The sequence below is a fragment of the Scyliorhinus canicula genome, chromosome 4 (genome assembly GCF_902713615.1).
Source record: "Scyliorhinus canicula chromosome 4, sScyCan1.1, whole genome shotgun sequence".
NCBI lineage: Eukaryota > Metazoa > Chordata > Chondrichthyes > Carcharhiniformes > Scyliorhinidae > Scyliorhinus > Scyliorhinus canicula.
The window spans coordinates 214,504,122-214,519,367 of record NC_052149.1 but is presented as its reverse complement, the minus strand read 5'-3'; the positions used below and the strand labels follow the sequence as shown (position 1 = coordinate 214,519,367).

The 15,246-nt window shown below is 41.9% G+C and overlaps 1 protein-coding gene across 2 annotated transcripts in view; it reads left to right on the top strand.

Annotated features, from left to right (window-relative positions):
- Positions 1–15,246, top strand: part of wwc1 (WW and C2 domain containing 1) — a 204,741-nt gene that overhangs the window by 77,389 nt on the left and 112,106 nt on the right. For both annotated transcript variants that reach the window (XM_038796050.1, XM_038796049.1), the window contains exons 4-10: positions 1,060–1,136; positions 2,344–2,423; positions 4,902–5,031; positions 6,586–6,729; positions 8,668–8,741; positions 10,236–10,478; positions 11,697–11,786. In XM_038796050.1, coding sequence (XP_038651978.1) covers positions 1,060–1,136; positions 2,344–2,423; positions 4,902–5,031; positions 6,586–6,729; positions 8,668–8,741; positions 10,236–10,478; positions 11,697–11,786 — 838 coding nt within the window. The remainder of the gene's footprint in view (positions 1–1,059; positions 1,137–2,343; positions 2,424–4,901; positions 5,032–6,585; positions 6,730–8,667; positions 8,742–10,235; positions 10,479–11,696; positions 11,787–15,246) is intronic.

The following is a 15,246-nucleotide window of genomic DNA, read 5'->3' as shown; positions in this document are numbered from 1 at the left end:
AAGCCAGAATGCTGGGTTAAAAGCAGAATTAATTGGAACTTTACATATTTACATTATGGATCCGACAGCTCCACGTGAATTTTCTTAAGAGGGACATGATAGAATTGACGACGTGAGATCTTTCTGCACTGTTTGGGAGTCTAAAATATGGAGGCATAGTCTTTGGATAAGGGGTTGATCATTTAGGACAGAGATGAAGAGAAATTACTCAAAAGGGTTATGCATCTTTGGAATTCTCCACTCCAGAGATTTATGGGTGCTCAATGGTTGAGTATATTAAAGATTTAGATAGACATATTTTTGTTTTCTCAGAGAGTAAAAGGATATATGACGCAGGTGGGGAAAAATGGTTGAAACTCAAGAGGGGGCTGCACAATGGTTAGCATTGCTGCCCCACAGCGCCAGGGACCCGGGTTCAATTCCAGCTTTGGGTGACTGTCTGTGTGGGGTTTGCACTTTCTCCCCGTGTGTGCGTGGGTTTCCTCGCGGGTGTTTCCATTTCCTCCCACAGTCCAAAGATGTGCAAGTTAGGTGGATTGGCCATGCTAAATTGCCCTTAGTGTCCAAAAGGTTAGGTGGGGTTACTGGGTTACGGTGATAGAGTGGGGGCGTGGTCCTAGGAGGGTGCTCTTTCAGAGGATCGGCGCAGACTTGATGGCCGAATGGCCACCTCCTACACTGTCGTGATTCTATGATCACCCAATATCATATTGAATGGCGCAGTAGGCTCAATCGGGCGTGTGGTTTACACCTCCACCTATTTCTTGTGTTCTTCCATTCTACATATCTCCAAATGCTAACCACCGGGTATGACTGAGATCATGCTAGGGTTTATGATATGCTGATACTTTTGGCAATTCAGCATCCTCACCCACACCGTAACACACTCCCACGGCAATTAAAATTCTGCTCCTGTTCTTTGCAGCCAATTTCTGACTTTGGTTAATGAGTAAGAGCTCATTAACCTTTTGGTTAATGAGTTTCTCTCTTCTAGTTAATGAATTCCCCATTTTTGAGCCAAAATTTTCGTGTTTGAATATTTTTGTGGTTGTTTTTCAGTGTTCTCAGGATCTTCATCTAGTACTAAGTATGACCCCGACATTCTCAAGGCAGAGATTTCAACAACAAAATCTAGGGTGAGAACAATGATAATTTATAAAATTGTGAATATCAGTTTCTACGAAGTTCTTTGAATTGATCATCACTATCACTTGTAATTCATGTAGTTTACAGCTCTGGAACGCTTACTCATATTGCAGAGCATAAAGGTTTAAACCAAGAATCTAATGAAATCCAACACTTTGCATATCATGTTTTATGGTCACCTAAAGTAAGAATTAGAAATACAAACCTGGGTACCATGTTGGAGGAAAAAACTACACGGAAATCATTCTGTAGCATGGTGGCAGAGTAGTGCTTCACAGCGCCAGGGACCTGCGTTCAATTCCAGCCTTGGATGACTGTGTATGGAATTTGCATGTCAACGTGGGTTTTTCTGGGTGCTCTGTTTCCTCCCACATTCCAGTGAGCAGGTTAGGTGGAGTTATGGGTATAGGGTGGGGGAGTAGGGTTCTCTTTCAGAGGGTCGGTGCAGACTTGATGGGCTGAATAGCCTCCTGTACTGTAGGGATTCTATGGAAATTACATTCTGTGGGAAAAATGCAGAACTTGAACAAGATCAGTAAACAGACTCGAAAATTAATTAGAAAATCAACCCAGGAAGGAGCTGAAGGGCTCAATGCCTTAGTCTCTGCTGGACCTGAATGGTACCTTTAATCTCAGCTCCCCAAGTGCAAAACTATGGGGGACTGACTAGTATATTTTGAAAATGTTTCTCTTATTATTGCTGTTACCTCCCATTGGAATTAATTTATTTAACGGAAAAGCAAAAGTGCTCAAAAGTCCAGCTACAATTTAAAAAAAAAGTTAATATCTGAGTTCTGACTTTTACTGGAACCCAGTCCTGATTTCAATTTTTTATAGTTTTAAACTTCTAACATTTGTTTTCTTTTCCCCCCTTTTTATCAACTCTTACCTAATGATTTATATGGATGTCACAGCCTTCATTGTGTAACTAGAGAATCTCACCATGAGTTCAGCTTTAAACTGGATTTAAATGTGGAATTGCATGTTAGTTTCGGAAATATTGAGCAGATCAAGCATTTAAGATTGAATGGGTATGTGTTCTTTTTTTGGGAGAGGATGTGGAAAAACTATTGTAAATGTACACAAAATAGCTAAATATAGAGAGGAAGTGTATAGTTTCACATCTTTTAATTATCTAATAAATATTTCTTGCTGTAGGGGAAAAACGCAATCTTTACATTATTTTCCCTACAACAGGTGAATAAACTGAAAAGAGAGCTTTCTCATATGAGGCATGAACTTCAGTACAAAGAACAAGGATTTGAAACTCTTAAAGCGTAAGTATATAAGACTAAGACCTTTTTCCAAAAACTATTTTCATGTAAGTAATTTGTATAAAGAAAAGTGTAATATTGAATAGAAATAGTTGTAGCACAACCCATTCCTAATCAAACGCACATTCTTTGGCAACGGGAATTTTAATTAGACCAAATATGGTGAAAAGGCCTAGGATGATTAGGGACAAAAAATAGTTTTATACATGTAGACAGCGGCATGCCTGAAGTATTAAATGAGTACTTTGCATCTGTCTTTATGCCAAGGAAGAAGATGCTGCCAAAGTCATATAGTTAAAGAGACAATTCAGATATTGGATTGGACCAAATGTTGATAAAGAGGAGGTATTAGAAAGTTTGGTTGTAGTTAAAAGTTGGTACCTCACCAGAAACACAAGAGATACACGCTGGATACTGAGACAAGTAAGAGTTAGTAGAGATTATGGAGGCTGTCATTTTCGAATTCTTCTTCGATACAGTGGTGGTGCCAGAAGACTGGAGAATTGCAAATGTTATTTATACCCTTGTTCGCAAAAGTGTGCAAAAATAAGCCCAGCAACATCAGGCCAGTCAGTTTACCATCATTGATTGAAAAGATTTTAGGACTGAAATCTGGCACATAATTAACAGTCACTTAAACAAATATAGATTAATTTAGGCAAACCAGCATGGATTTGATGAAGCAACTCTGAGGGTAATATGGGGTTTGATTCTCCGCCTCCGGCATTGGAGTTCCTGATGCGGCGGAGAATCCAGTGTTGGGTGAAAAACGGAATCCAATGCTCCGATCTTCAGCTGGCGGTGGTGTACAGGTTCGCGCATTGCACCAGTGGGAGGAAGCACCATATACTGGGCTGGGATTCACGTGGGCGAGAATTGGTGCAGGTATTTATAAGCGTGGCCCTAACACGGTAGGCCAAAGGGATAACTCTTTTTAAGGAGGTTTCCCCCAAAGTTCATTGGAGGACCACGCTCACCCACCACAATGCAAATTACAGAGATGCCTCCCTGGAAACCCCCATAAGAGAGGGTGCCTGGAAGCTAGAGAGAAGTCCAGACAAAGGCAGTGAAAAAAGTTACTGCTTTAAAACTTACATGTGCAAGACACCTGCTGGCTCAGGCAGAGGAAGCAGCACCTGTATATTACTGTAAAGAGAAAATCGGTCAGCTGTGTTTAACAGCCCCCCATCACACTGTCAGATCTTTGCCCAAGGTTACAGAAAAGAGCTTTTTTTTTAAATCAATACGGAGTGGAATTTTGATGAAATGATGTAGGTGAATGTTGGAGGAGTACTTGCCCCCAGGAATGGTATGTCTCTTGGTTACCAGACCCGGCAGAAACAGTGAAAGATTTGGCTGGAGCTGCAGTAAAGACAATGACAGTCATGACTACTATGCGTTTACAGGCCAAGAGCTGGAAGATGGGAGTAGGCTGGATAATTCTGTTTGGAACAGACACGTTAAACCCAGTGGTCTTTTTCTGTGCCATAAATTTTCTATATTTCTGTGCTACTCTGGTACCTTACCAGCAGATCGGTATTGAGATAGTTGTGCGTTTGTGATGATTTGGTACTTAGCCACAAAGATACGTTCTCAACATATCAGGAAAAGTTGGGGCCTGTTCATTGAAGTGCACATGAATTTCTAATAGTATTAAAAATCTTATAGTAGAGTCTCTTTCCTTCAGATTTTAATTATTGTTAGACAGTTAAAAATATCTTTTTCACTTTTTCTTTGTTTTATCTGTCTCTTCCTTTCCCTCTCTCTTTATTTCACTTTCTAAATGTGGTATTTTATTTAATCAAATTGCATTTTCTGGTTTAGTCTGTGCATCTCGATGAATATTTATCAAACTGATTGGTTGAAGACACACACCGTTGTTTGCCATGCTTATACAAGACCCAGATTCCTTGTATAGGATGCCGAACCGTGCTGTTTCAGACTTTCAATGACTTTAAATTGTTGCTCAAAAGTGTACATTTGTAAGTGATGCGAATGACAAACATAATTTCTGCACCACAAAATCCAGGCCATTCATCTCACAACTATTGTGTGTGTATTATTCATTAGCTTTCTGTTCTATACTGATTTGAAATGTACAAAATGATTTTAATTGATGGGCAGGATTTTCCAGTCCCATCGGACCTTTGCAGGTTCTTTGTTTCCGACCCACTTGAGACAATTCCAAAAGACTCCACCAATAATTTTTCTTCACAGTCGAATGAACGGATAGAGTCAGTATTAAATGCAACAGAATAGTTGAAAGCATCATTGTAATCTTCTTGTTAAAAAAGATGCAATTCAAATATTTTGGAATTTAAGTGAATATCTTTAGGAATTAATCTAACATCAAAACAACTATTTTTGGCTTTTTACAGTAAAATCTTGCAATTAAATGTATACGATTGGCTGTGCCAGAAAATGTTCAGTAACTTTTGTATCCTCACAATTATTGACTGCTACATGCATTTTCAATGACAGAATTGATCTAAAGATGTCAGGCACTCAGGGAGGATACAAACTTGATGAAGCACAGGCGATTCTGAATGAAATGAAAACCATCAAAAGGGCCATTAGCTCAGGAGAAAAGGAAAAAAGAGATCTCATGCAGGTAAAGTTTTAATGGTGCACAGGTCCAGTGTTAAACTGATTTTGCAAGCTGAAATTTGAAAAGTTAAACCGTTTCAATTTTTAAAAATTAATTTACGGGATGTGGGCATCGCTGGTTAGGCCAGAATTTATTGCCATCCCTAGTTGCCCTTCAGAAGGTGGTGGTGAGTTTCCTTCTTGAACCACTGCAGTCCCTGAGATGTAGTTACACACACTGCTGTTGAGGAGGGAGTTCCAGGATTTTGCCTCAGCAACAGTGAAGGAATAATGATATGTTTCCAAGTCAGGGTGGTGAGTGACTTGGAGGTGCTGAGATTCCCAGGTATCTCCTGTTCTTGTCCTTCTAGATGGCAGTGGTTGTGGGTTTGGAAGGTGCTATCTAAGGAACCATGACAAGTTGCTGCAGTACATCTTGTAGATGGTACATATGGCTGCCAATGTTTGTTGGTGGTGGAGGGTTTGAATGTTTGTGAAAGGGGGAGCAATCAAGTGGGCTGCTTTTTCCTGGATGGTGTTGAGCCTCTTTGTTGTTGGAGCTGCACTCATCCAACAAGTGGAGAGCATTCCATTACAATCCTGACTTGTATCTTGTAGATGGTGGACTTGCTTGGGGCAGGGAATGGGGGGGGGGTCAGGAGGTGAGTTACTCGCCTTAGGATTCCTAGCCTTTGACCTGCCCTGGTAGTCACAGTATTAATATGGCTAGTCCAGTTCAGTTTCTGATCAATGGTAACCCCCAGGATGTTGATTGAATTTATGTATTGATCTTGGATTAGGCAAAGGAGGTGACAGCAGTGCTATTTAAATTAATTACTTTTTATTTTAAAGTGCTAAACTTGTGACTGGAATAGAATATTGCTGGATGGCTGTCCATTATATAGCATGGTTAACTGCCATGGAATTTTTATTTTGCACTTTTGTCTTGCTTTAGTACTTGGAAAGTAATGTCGAACACTTTGGGGTTTGGGGTTGGATACTTGTGTCAAGTTTGTCGAGGGATGGGAGAGTGCTTTGGAAGATTGACGTTTTCAGCTTGTGGAGGGATGTGAGATTGGACAACCTGGCCAGCGGGGAGAGTTGTAGATCAGTGCGAGAGGCCTTAATTTAAGGCAGTAGGACAGATCATCCATCATGGTGGAGGGAGAGGGAATGTATATTGTAGCTGAGGAGGGGAAAGAGCACGTACATCCCAGTGGAGTGAGAGAGCCCATACATCCCAGCAAAGTGGTGGTTGGGAGGGGGGTGTGATATGCATGACAGGAGAAGAGAGGGCGTACACAGTGAGCGATAGAGTACATTGTGGAGGGGCTGGGAAGAGAGGTTATTGTGGCTGGAGCAGGAGGCCACGGCAGTCAATGGGAAGATCAAAGGGTTCTTGAACTGCTCCTGGACCACAAGGAGTCCTAAGAAAGGTGTGCACCTTGGATTTCAGCAACTTCAGTCTCCAAATTGCTTACATAATAACCATTGAGCATACAGGGTGCAAAATTTTAATTTTCAAAAATTTTGTAACTACTTTTAGTATAAATACTGAATTGTTTTTTTTCTCTTCTAGAGCCTAGCCAGATTAAAAGATGGTTTCCGAATTGAAACAGAATTTCACTCTGATCGCTGGGTCAGTCATACATCATTAAGCACAAACCAACCTGTCAGTTGCCAGTTCTCAGAAGTTGGGTCCCAGACAGATGTTTCAGGAGATGTAAGTGTAAACTCCAGTTTGTTTTAGTAAAAATGGCTATTACAATAAGATATGCAAGTAACCTCATAGAGTCTGAATTCATAATCTGCATCTTACGTCTCCAGAGACTTTAAATACATCACCATACTAATTATCTAGGACTCAGAATAATTCTCTGAAATATGAGTTCATTAATGAATCTTCAGTTTACTGAAGAGGTGTTCAGGAAGAGGATCAAGAAAAAATGACATTTTAACACATTACAGTGTATTGTATTCAGTAGGGTGATCTAATTCAAAGCTGATCATTGGTTTAGCAGGTGCATAATAGAATTTCAATTGTGACAAACATTATGTCATAACATTTTCTTCTGCTCAACTTAACATGTGTTCTGTAAAGCAAAAGAGATGTACTTATGTGAATGAGATAGAACCATGAGACAAATGCACTCTCAGCATACCTTATCAAAAGTGCTTAATTAGGCACACTTAAGTGTGATGATTTTTTTGCTATTCACTCTTGAGATGTGGGCGTCGCTGGCTAGGCTAGTATTTATTGCCCATTCCTAATTGCCATTGATAAGGTAGTGGTGAGCTGCTACTTGAACTGCTGCAGTCCATGTGGTGCAGGTAGGGAGGGTATTCCAGGATTTTGACACTGAAGGAATGGCAACTTATTTCCAAGTCAGGATGGTGTGTGGCCTGGAGGAGATCTTCCAGTTAGTGGTGTTCCTGTGCAGCAGTTGCCCTAGTTTGGAAGGTGCTGTCGAAGGAGTCTTGGTGAGTTCCTGCAGTGCAGCTAGTCGATGGTGCACACTGCTGCCACTGCATGGGTGGTGGACGGAGTGAATGTTTGTAGATGCAATGCTAATCAAGCGGATTGCTTTGTCTGGATGGTGTCAGCTTCTTGAGTATTGTTGGAGCTGCCTTAATCCAGGCAAGTGGAGAGTATTCCATCACACACCTGACTTAAGCCTTGAAGATGGTATACAGGCTTTGGGGGAGTCAGGAGGTGAGTTACTTGCCACAGGATTCCTAGACTCTGACCTGCTCTTGTCACCACAGTATTTATATGGCTGGTTGAGCTCAGTTTATGGTCAATGATAACCCCCAGGATGTTGATAGTGGGGAACTCAGCTATAATAATGTCATTAAATGTTATAGGGGAGATGGTTGTATTCTCTCTTGTTAGAGATGGCCATTGCCTGGCACTTGTGTGGCATGAATGTTACTTGCCAGCAGTCTCTGATAACAGCAAATGTAGAGGCTAACTAGTAAGACAGAAAGAGATACAATTACCACTGCCATTGTCCCTACGTCTCACCATTATACAGCATTCTTGCCATCTTGACTCTATTTCTAACTTGACTCTTCCCGTTCTGAGCAATTCGTATGGCTAGATTCACCTTCACTCATTCCCCTTGTGGTTGCTTGATGGCTTTGGCCCATAAATCTCCTGGTACTGGTTCAGGCCCTTTCCACTACAACCCGAGCCATCTGGCCCAGGATGTTGCTGATATTTAACATACTGTCTCACCATGGATTGAATACATAACCAGCGAGGGCCCTACCTGCAAGTTGGAAGTCCTCTACAGTAAAGAAGTTGGTGATCTGTAAGCAGAAGATGTGGTTTTGTCACACTCTCCATATATGAATCTTGTCCTGTCCTTCAGAAAGCACCACCGCATAGGGAAAGTTGGACAGCCTTAAATGCTCTTTCTCGAGGACTGACCGGTACCACATGACAGAATCATTACTGATTAGTTCCAGGGTATGATAGGAACAGATAATGTAATGCTGTAATTCAGTATAATATTCTTGTGTTGTCATTAAGAACACAAATGTGTTCTACAATATCTTCCACTAACGGTAAAGCAATATTATTGGCTTCTATTATTGGCCTGTAATTATTGTTGTGTTTGATTCTGGAGCCATTTTTAACATAGTCTGCATTATTCAGTTTGTTTCCAGCAATAATACTAAACTGGCTGAGAAGGTGAGACTTAGCCTGCAATATGAAGAATCAAAGCGAAGGTTAGTGCTAAGCAAATTTTTTATTATTATTTTTGTCATGTAATCTCACAGCTGTGCCTCAGTTTTTATCACAGTCAGCTCTGGCACAGAAGATTTTGGGTTCCTATCCCCACACCAAGTAAGAAAGCCTAGGTTAATACTTCAGTGGCGTGCTGAGGGAGTGCTATACTCTAGAAGTTGCTGTGTCTCAGATGAAACGTTAACTCAAGACCCCACCTGTCCTATTTTGAAGACGAGTAGAATATTTATCCACAGTGTCCTGTCCAGTATTTATTATAGAATCAACACCACAAAAACATTATCTGGCTTGTTATCACAATCCTGTTTGTGGGAGCTTGTTGTTTGCAAATTGGCTGCTGTGTTTCTACATTAAAACAGTGACTACACTTCCTAGGAGCGCTTCATTGTCTGTAAAACCTGGATACCTGAAGTTGTGAATAGACTATATGAATACAAGTCATTATTCCACAAGACTTTTTACTGCTACAATAAATCGTCAATTAATGACTTTGGAATAGTTTTTAATCATTAGTTTTTAAACATTATCTTGTAAGAATTAAAACAACAAATTTAATTTTTGTAGAACCATTAATGTAGACAACAAGGAGCTTTACAAGGCACAAAGAGAAAACATTGGCTGGATTTTAATCTTGAGGCTTGTTATTTGGAGGGTTAGTGTTGGCAGTTTGTGAGATCAGGAAACCTGAAAGAACAGGTTCCCAAAGACCTGCAAAATGAAATTGCAGGACTCCTTGAAATTATTTTCTGTGGGTGGGAGACCATTCACCTGTGAAGCTTGACTTCATAAGGCCGTGAAAGCAGGTAGGTGTTTTGCGAAATTGTGGAGAGGGCCTTTCCAGACAGTGCTTGGGGGGTGGTTCTGATAGTGGTGTGTGTGTGTATGGACCGATGATGTTCAGGATGGTGGGGTGGAGAGCTAAGGGTTAGCAGTTTGATCATGGAGATACTGATCATCATTGGACCTGAATGGAAGCACCCCTGCTCCTCCTGCTCACAAGCAGTTCTGTGGAGCAGCTTATAGAACCATAGAATCCTTACAGTGCTCAAGGAGGCCATCTGGCCATTGAGTTTGCACCAACCCTCTGAAAGAGCACCTACCTAAACCCATACCCTCACCCTATCCCCATAGCCCAGTAACCCCACTAACCTTTTGGACACAACGGGGCAATTTTGCATGGCCTGCACATCTTTGGATTGTGGAAGGAAACCCACACAGATATGGGGAGAAGGTGCAAACTCGACACAGTCACCCAAAGCTGGAATTGAACTCGGGACCCTGGCACTGTGAAGCTGCAGTGCTAACCACTGTGCCAACATGCAGCCTGGCACTCAGCTCATGGGTTCAGTCCATCTTGCCTTTCTTCAGCAGTTCAGTTCCCAGTGCAAGTAGAACAACTGTTACAATGAAGGCAGACTGTCCCAATATAATACAATTCACTTTTTTTTTAATAGTAATTTTTGTTTCATTTGCAGGATTGCAAATGTCAAGATTGAACTGGCTAAGCTTACAAGTGAGACATGGCCTGGAGTACTAGATGCAGAACGAGACAGGCTGATTCTGATAAATGAGAAAGAAGAACTGTTGAAGGAACTGCAGTTTATAAACCCTCGTAAATGGGCACACAATGAGGTTGAGCGCCTGGAGATGGAAAGGAAACAATTGGCAGAAGACCTTCAGGCTGCAAGGGACACACAAAGCAAAGCACTGACAGAAAGGTTTGTGACCCAGTTTGTTGAGATAATCCAGCATTGTGAACAATAGCTGAATTGAAATGTTTTATAATATTTGTATGTGCAAGTAAATTAATGAGTAGTTGTACATTGCATGAGGGAATTTAGGAAAGATTGCTCAATTGATCCGCACAGGAAGAGTTGGGAATAGTAGAAACACATTGATGGCAGTATATATTGAACTATCCAATAACTATTTTGTGCTATTCTTCAACAATGAGGAAGCAGAAGATATTAGTTGATATCCTTTACGGATGATCATGAAGAATCCATTTAAAGTAAAGTTTGTCCAGTTTTGGTATATAAATGACCATTGGTTGGTAAGATCTGGCAAAGTAAAGCTGATCTTTACAGTGAGCATGTGCCTGCACTGTTCAAATAGCTCCAAACCTCATTAATGAAGGACTTGAAATTTAGCGAGGACTGGATAAGAATACCAACATGTTCTTACTGAGCCAAATGGCCTGTTTCTTTGCTGTAAATACAGTGCAATGCATTGATTCTTATTTGTACTTAATTTATAAATGAGATTTTTTCAGTTTTCTGTGTTTTGTAAATGCTTCATAAGAATTTGCTTCACCGGAAAAAGGCCATTAAATACCTGCTCTGCCCGCCAGTAAGAGTGTGGCTGACCCTGAACCTCACTACAACTTCCTGTACTATCCCCATATCCCTTGATTTCCTTCAAATTCAAAAATCTTGAATACACTCAACAACTTGGTATCCTCTGGAGTAGAAAATTCCAAAAGCTCGCAGTCTTTTGAGTGAAGAAATTTGGTCTCAGTTTATGCCTAAATAGGCAATTTTTTATTCTGAGACTATGGCTGGGATTTTCCAGCCCCCCAGGCTGGCAGGAAATTCAGGCCAATGACTCCTTGCTCCAGACTTATCAAACAGCCGATCCATCTTCACAGCATCTACCCTGTTAAGCCTCTTTTTTAAAAAAAAAATAAAAAAATGTTTCAATGAGATCACACCTCATTGTTCCAAACTCTCGGAAATATATAGGGCCAGTTTAATCAACCCTGCCATCCCAAGAATCAGTGGCGAACCTTTCTTGCAATCCCTCTACAGCAAATATATCTTTCCTTAGTTGAGGAGAAGAATTAATGTTGCAATTTATAGTAAATTCTTGCATACCGGGTTGAAATCAATGTGCTGTTAGCTAGAAAAATGAAGTTGATAATATCATGTGTTCTACAGGTTAAAGATGCATAGCAGGAGAAACAACTTATTGAGGGAGTTAGAAGAAGCAACACGCTTAGCCTCTACATTGCACTCGCAACTACAAAGGTGAGTTGTTTGTGAATGTATGTACAGAGTAATTATTGAAATAAGCTGTAATTTTCGATGGAGTGGCACTTAAGGCAAATCCTTAGCCTGGAGATCCTTATACAGGAGATCCGATCTCGCTTGACCTTCGGATTCCTGTAGGTTTGGGAGTTCCTGTTTTGGGGGAGGGAGGGGGTAGTCACATGGGAGAGGTAGTCAGGGGGTTGGGGGAGTCCCTTGCGGAATCGGGGGTGATGGGGGAATCCCGTGCGGGTTGGTTGGTGTAGGTCTGTGCAATAGTTGCCCAGAATTTAGAATAGAAGAGGTTTTAATTCTTCTAACTTTTTCTTGGAAACTATTGATGTAACCGAGCCGAAACCATCCAAAGTTTGCAATTTAAATTGTATTTTTAGATGGTTCCTAGTCCATAGAACATTGCAACGCAGTACAGGCCCTTCGGCCCTAAATGTTGCGTCGACCTGTGAAACCACTCTAAGCCCATCTACACTATTCCCTTATCATCCATATGTTTATCCAATGACCATTTAAATGCCCTTAATGTTGGTGAGTCCACTCCTGTTGCAGGCAGGTTATTCCACATCCTCAGTACTCTCTGAGTAAATAACCTACCTCTGACATCTGTCCTATATCTATCTCCCCTCAATTTAAAGCTATGCCCTCTCGTGCTAGCCATCACCATCCGAGGAAAAAGGCTCTCACTGTCCACCCTATGTAATCATCTGATCATCTTGTATGCCTCAATTAAGTCACCTCTTAACCTTCTTCTCTCTAACGAAAACAGCCTCAAGTCCCTCAGCCTTCCCTCATAAGATCTTCCCTCCATACCAGGCAACATCCTGGTAAATCTCCTCGGCACCCTTTCCAGTGCTTCCACATCCTTCCTATAATGCGGCGACCAGAACTGCACGCAATACTCCAAATGCGGCCGCACTAGAGTTTTGTACAGCTGCAACATGACCTCATGGCTCCGAAACTCAATCCCTCTACCAATAAAAGCTAACACACCGTACACCTTCTTAACAACCTATCAACCTGGGTGGCAACTTTCAGGGATCTATGTACATGGACACCGAGATCTCTCTGCTCATCCACACTACCAAGAATCTTACCATTAGCCCAGTACTCTGTCTTCCTGTTACTCCTTCCAAAATGAATCACCTCACACTTTTCTGCATTAAACTCCATTTGCCACCTCTCAGCCCAGCTCTGCAGCTTATCTATGTCCCTCTGTAACCTGCAACATCCTTCCGCACTGTCCACAACTCCACCGACTTTAATGTCCTCTGCAGATTTACTCTCTCATTCTTCTACGCCCTCCTCCAGGTCATTTATAAAAATGACAAACAGCAGTGGCCCCAAAACAGATCCTTGTGGTACACCACTAGTAACTGAACTCCAGGCTGAACATTTCCCATCAACCACCACCCTCTGTCTTCTTGCAGCGAGCGAATTTCTGATCCAAACTGCTAAATCACCCTGAATCCCATGCCTCCGTATTTTCTACAATAGCCTACCGTGGAGAAACTTATCAAACGCTTTACTGAAATCCATATACACCACATCAACTGCTTTACCCTCGTCCACCTGTTTGGTCACCTTCTCAAAGAACTCAATAAGGTTTGTGAGGCACAACCTACCCTTCACAAAACCATGTTGACTATCCCTAATCAAATTATTCCTTTCTAGATGATTATAAATCGTATCTCATATAAACCTTTCCAAGACTTTGCCCACAACAGAAGTAAGGCTCACTGGTCTATAGTTACCAGGGTTGTCTCTACTCCCCTTCTTGTACAAGGGAACAACATTTGCTATCCTCTAGTCTTCTGGCACTATTCCTGTAGACAATGACGACATAAAGATCAAAGCCAAAGGCTCAGCAATCTCCTCCCGAGCTTCACAGAGAATCCTAGGATAAATCCCATCCGGCCCAGAGGACTTATCTATTTTCACACTTTCCAGAATTGCTAACACCTCCTCCTTATGAACCTCAAGCCCTACTAGTCAAGTAGCCTGTATCTCAGTTTTCTCCTCGACAACATTTTCTTTTTCCTGCGTGAATACTGACAAAAAATATTTATTTAGCACCTCTCCTATCTCCTCGGACTCCACGAACAACTTCCCACTACTCTTATCCTAGTCTTTCATTTATTCCTGACATACCTATAGAAAGCTTTAGGGTTATCCTTGATCCTACCTGCCAAAGACTTCTCTTGTCCCCTCTTGGCTCTTCTTAGCTCTCCCTTTCGGTCCTTCCTAGCTAACTTGTAACTCTCGAGCGCCCTAACGGAACCTTCACATCTCATCTTGACATAAGCCTCCTTCTTAAGGGGCTGCTTTAGCACACGGCTAAATCGCTGGCTTTGAAAGCAGACCAAGGCAGGCCAGCAGCACTGTTCAATTCCCGTACCAGCCTCCCCGAACAGGCGCCGGAATGTGGCGACTAGGGGCTTTTCACAGTAACTTCATTTGAAGCCTACTTGTGACAATAAGCGATTTTCATTTTCATTTTTTCTTCCTCTTGACAAGTGATTCAACTACTTTAGTAAACCACGATTCCCTCACCCGACCACTTCCTCCCTGCCTGACAGGTACATACTTATCAAGGACACGCAGTAGCTGTTCCTTGAACGAGCTCCACATTTCAATTGTGCCCATCCCCTGCAGTTTCCTTCCCCATCCTATGCATCCTAAGTCTTGCCTCATCGCATCATAATTGCCTTTCATCCAGCTATAACTCTTACCCTGCGGTACATAGGTATCCCTTTCCATCGCTAAAGTAACCGTAACTGAATTGTGGTCACTATCACCAAAGTGCTCACCTACCTCCAAATCTAACACCTGTCCTGGTTCATCACCCAGTACCAAATCCAATGTGGCCTCGCCTCTTGTTGGCCTATCTACATACTGTGTCAGGAAACCCTCCTGCACACATTGGACAAAAACGGACCGATCTAAAGTACTCGATCTATAGCGTTTCCAGTCAATATTTGGAAAGTTAAAGTCCCCCATAACAACTACCCTGTTACTTTCGCTCCTATCCAGAATCATCTTTGCAATCCTTTCCTCTATATCTCTGGAACTTTTCAGAGGCCTATAGAAAGCTCCCAACAGGGTGACCTCTCCTTTCCTGTTTCTAACCTCAGCCCATACTACCTCAGTAGACGAGTCCTCATCAAACGTCCTTTCTGCCACCGTAATACTGTCCTTGACTAACAATGCCACCCCTCCCCCTCTTTTACCACCTTCCCTGAACTTACTGAAATATCTAAACCCCGGAACCTGCAACAACCATTCCTGTCCCTGCTCTAGCCATGTCTCCGAAATGGCCACAACATCGAAGTCCCAGGTACCAACCCATGCTGCAAGTTGACCCACCTTATTCCGGATGCTCCTGGTGTTGAAGTAGACACACTTTAAACCACCTTCCTGCCTGCCGGTACACTCCTGCAACCTTGAA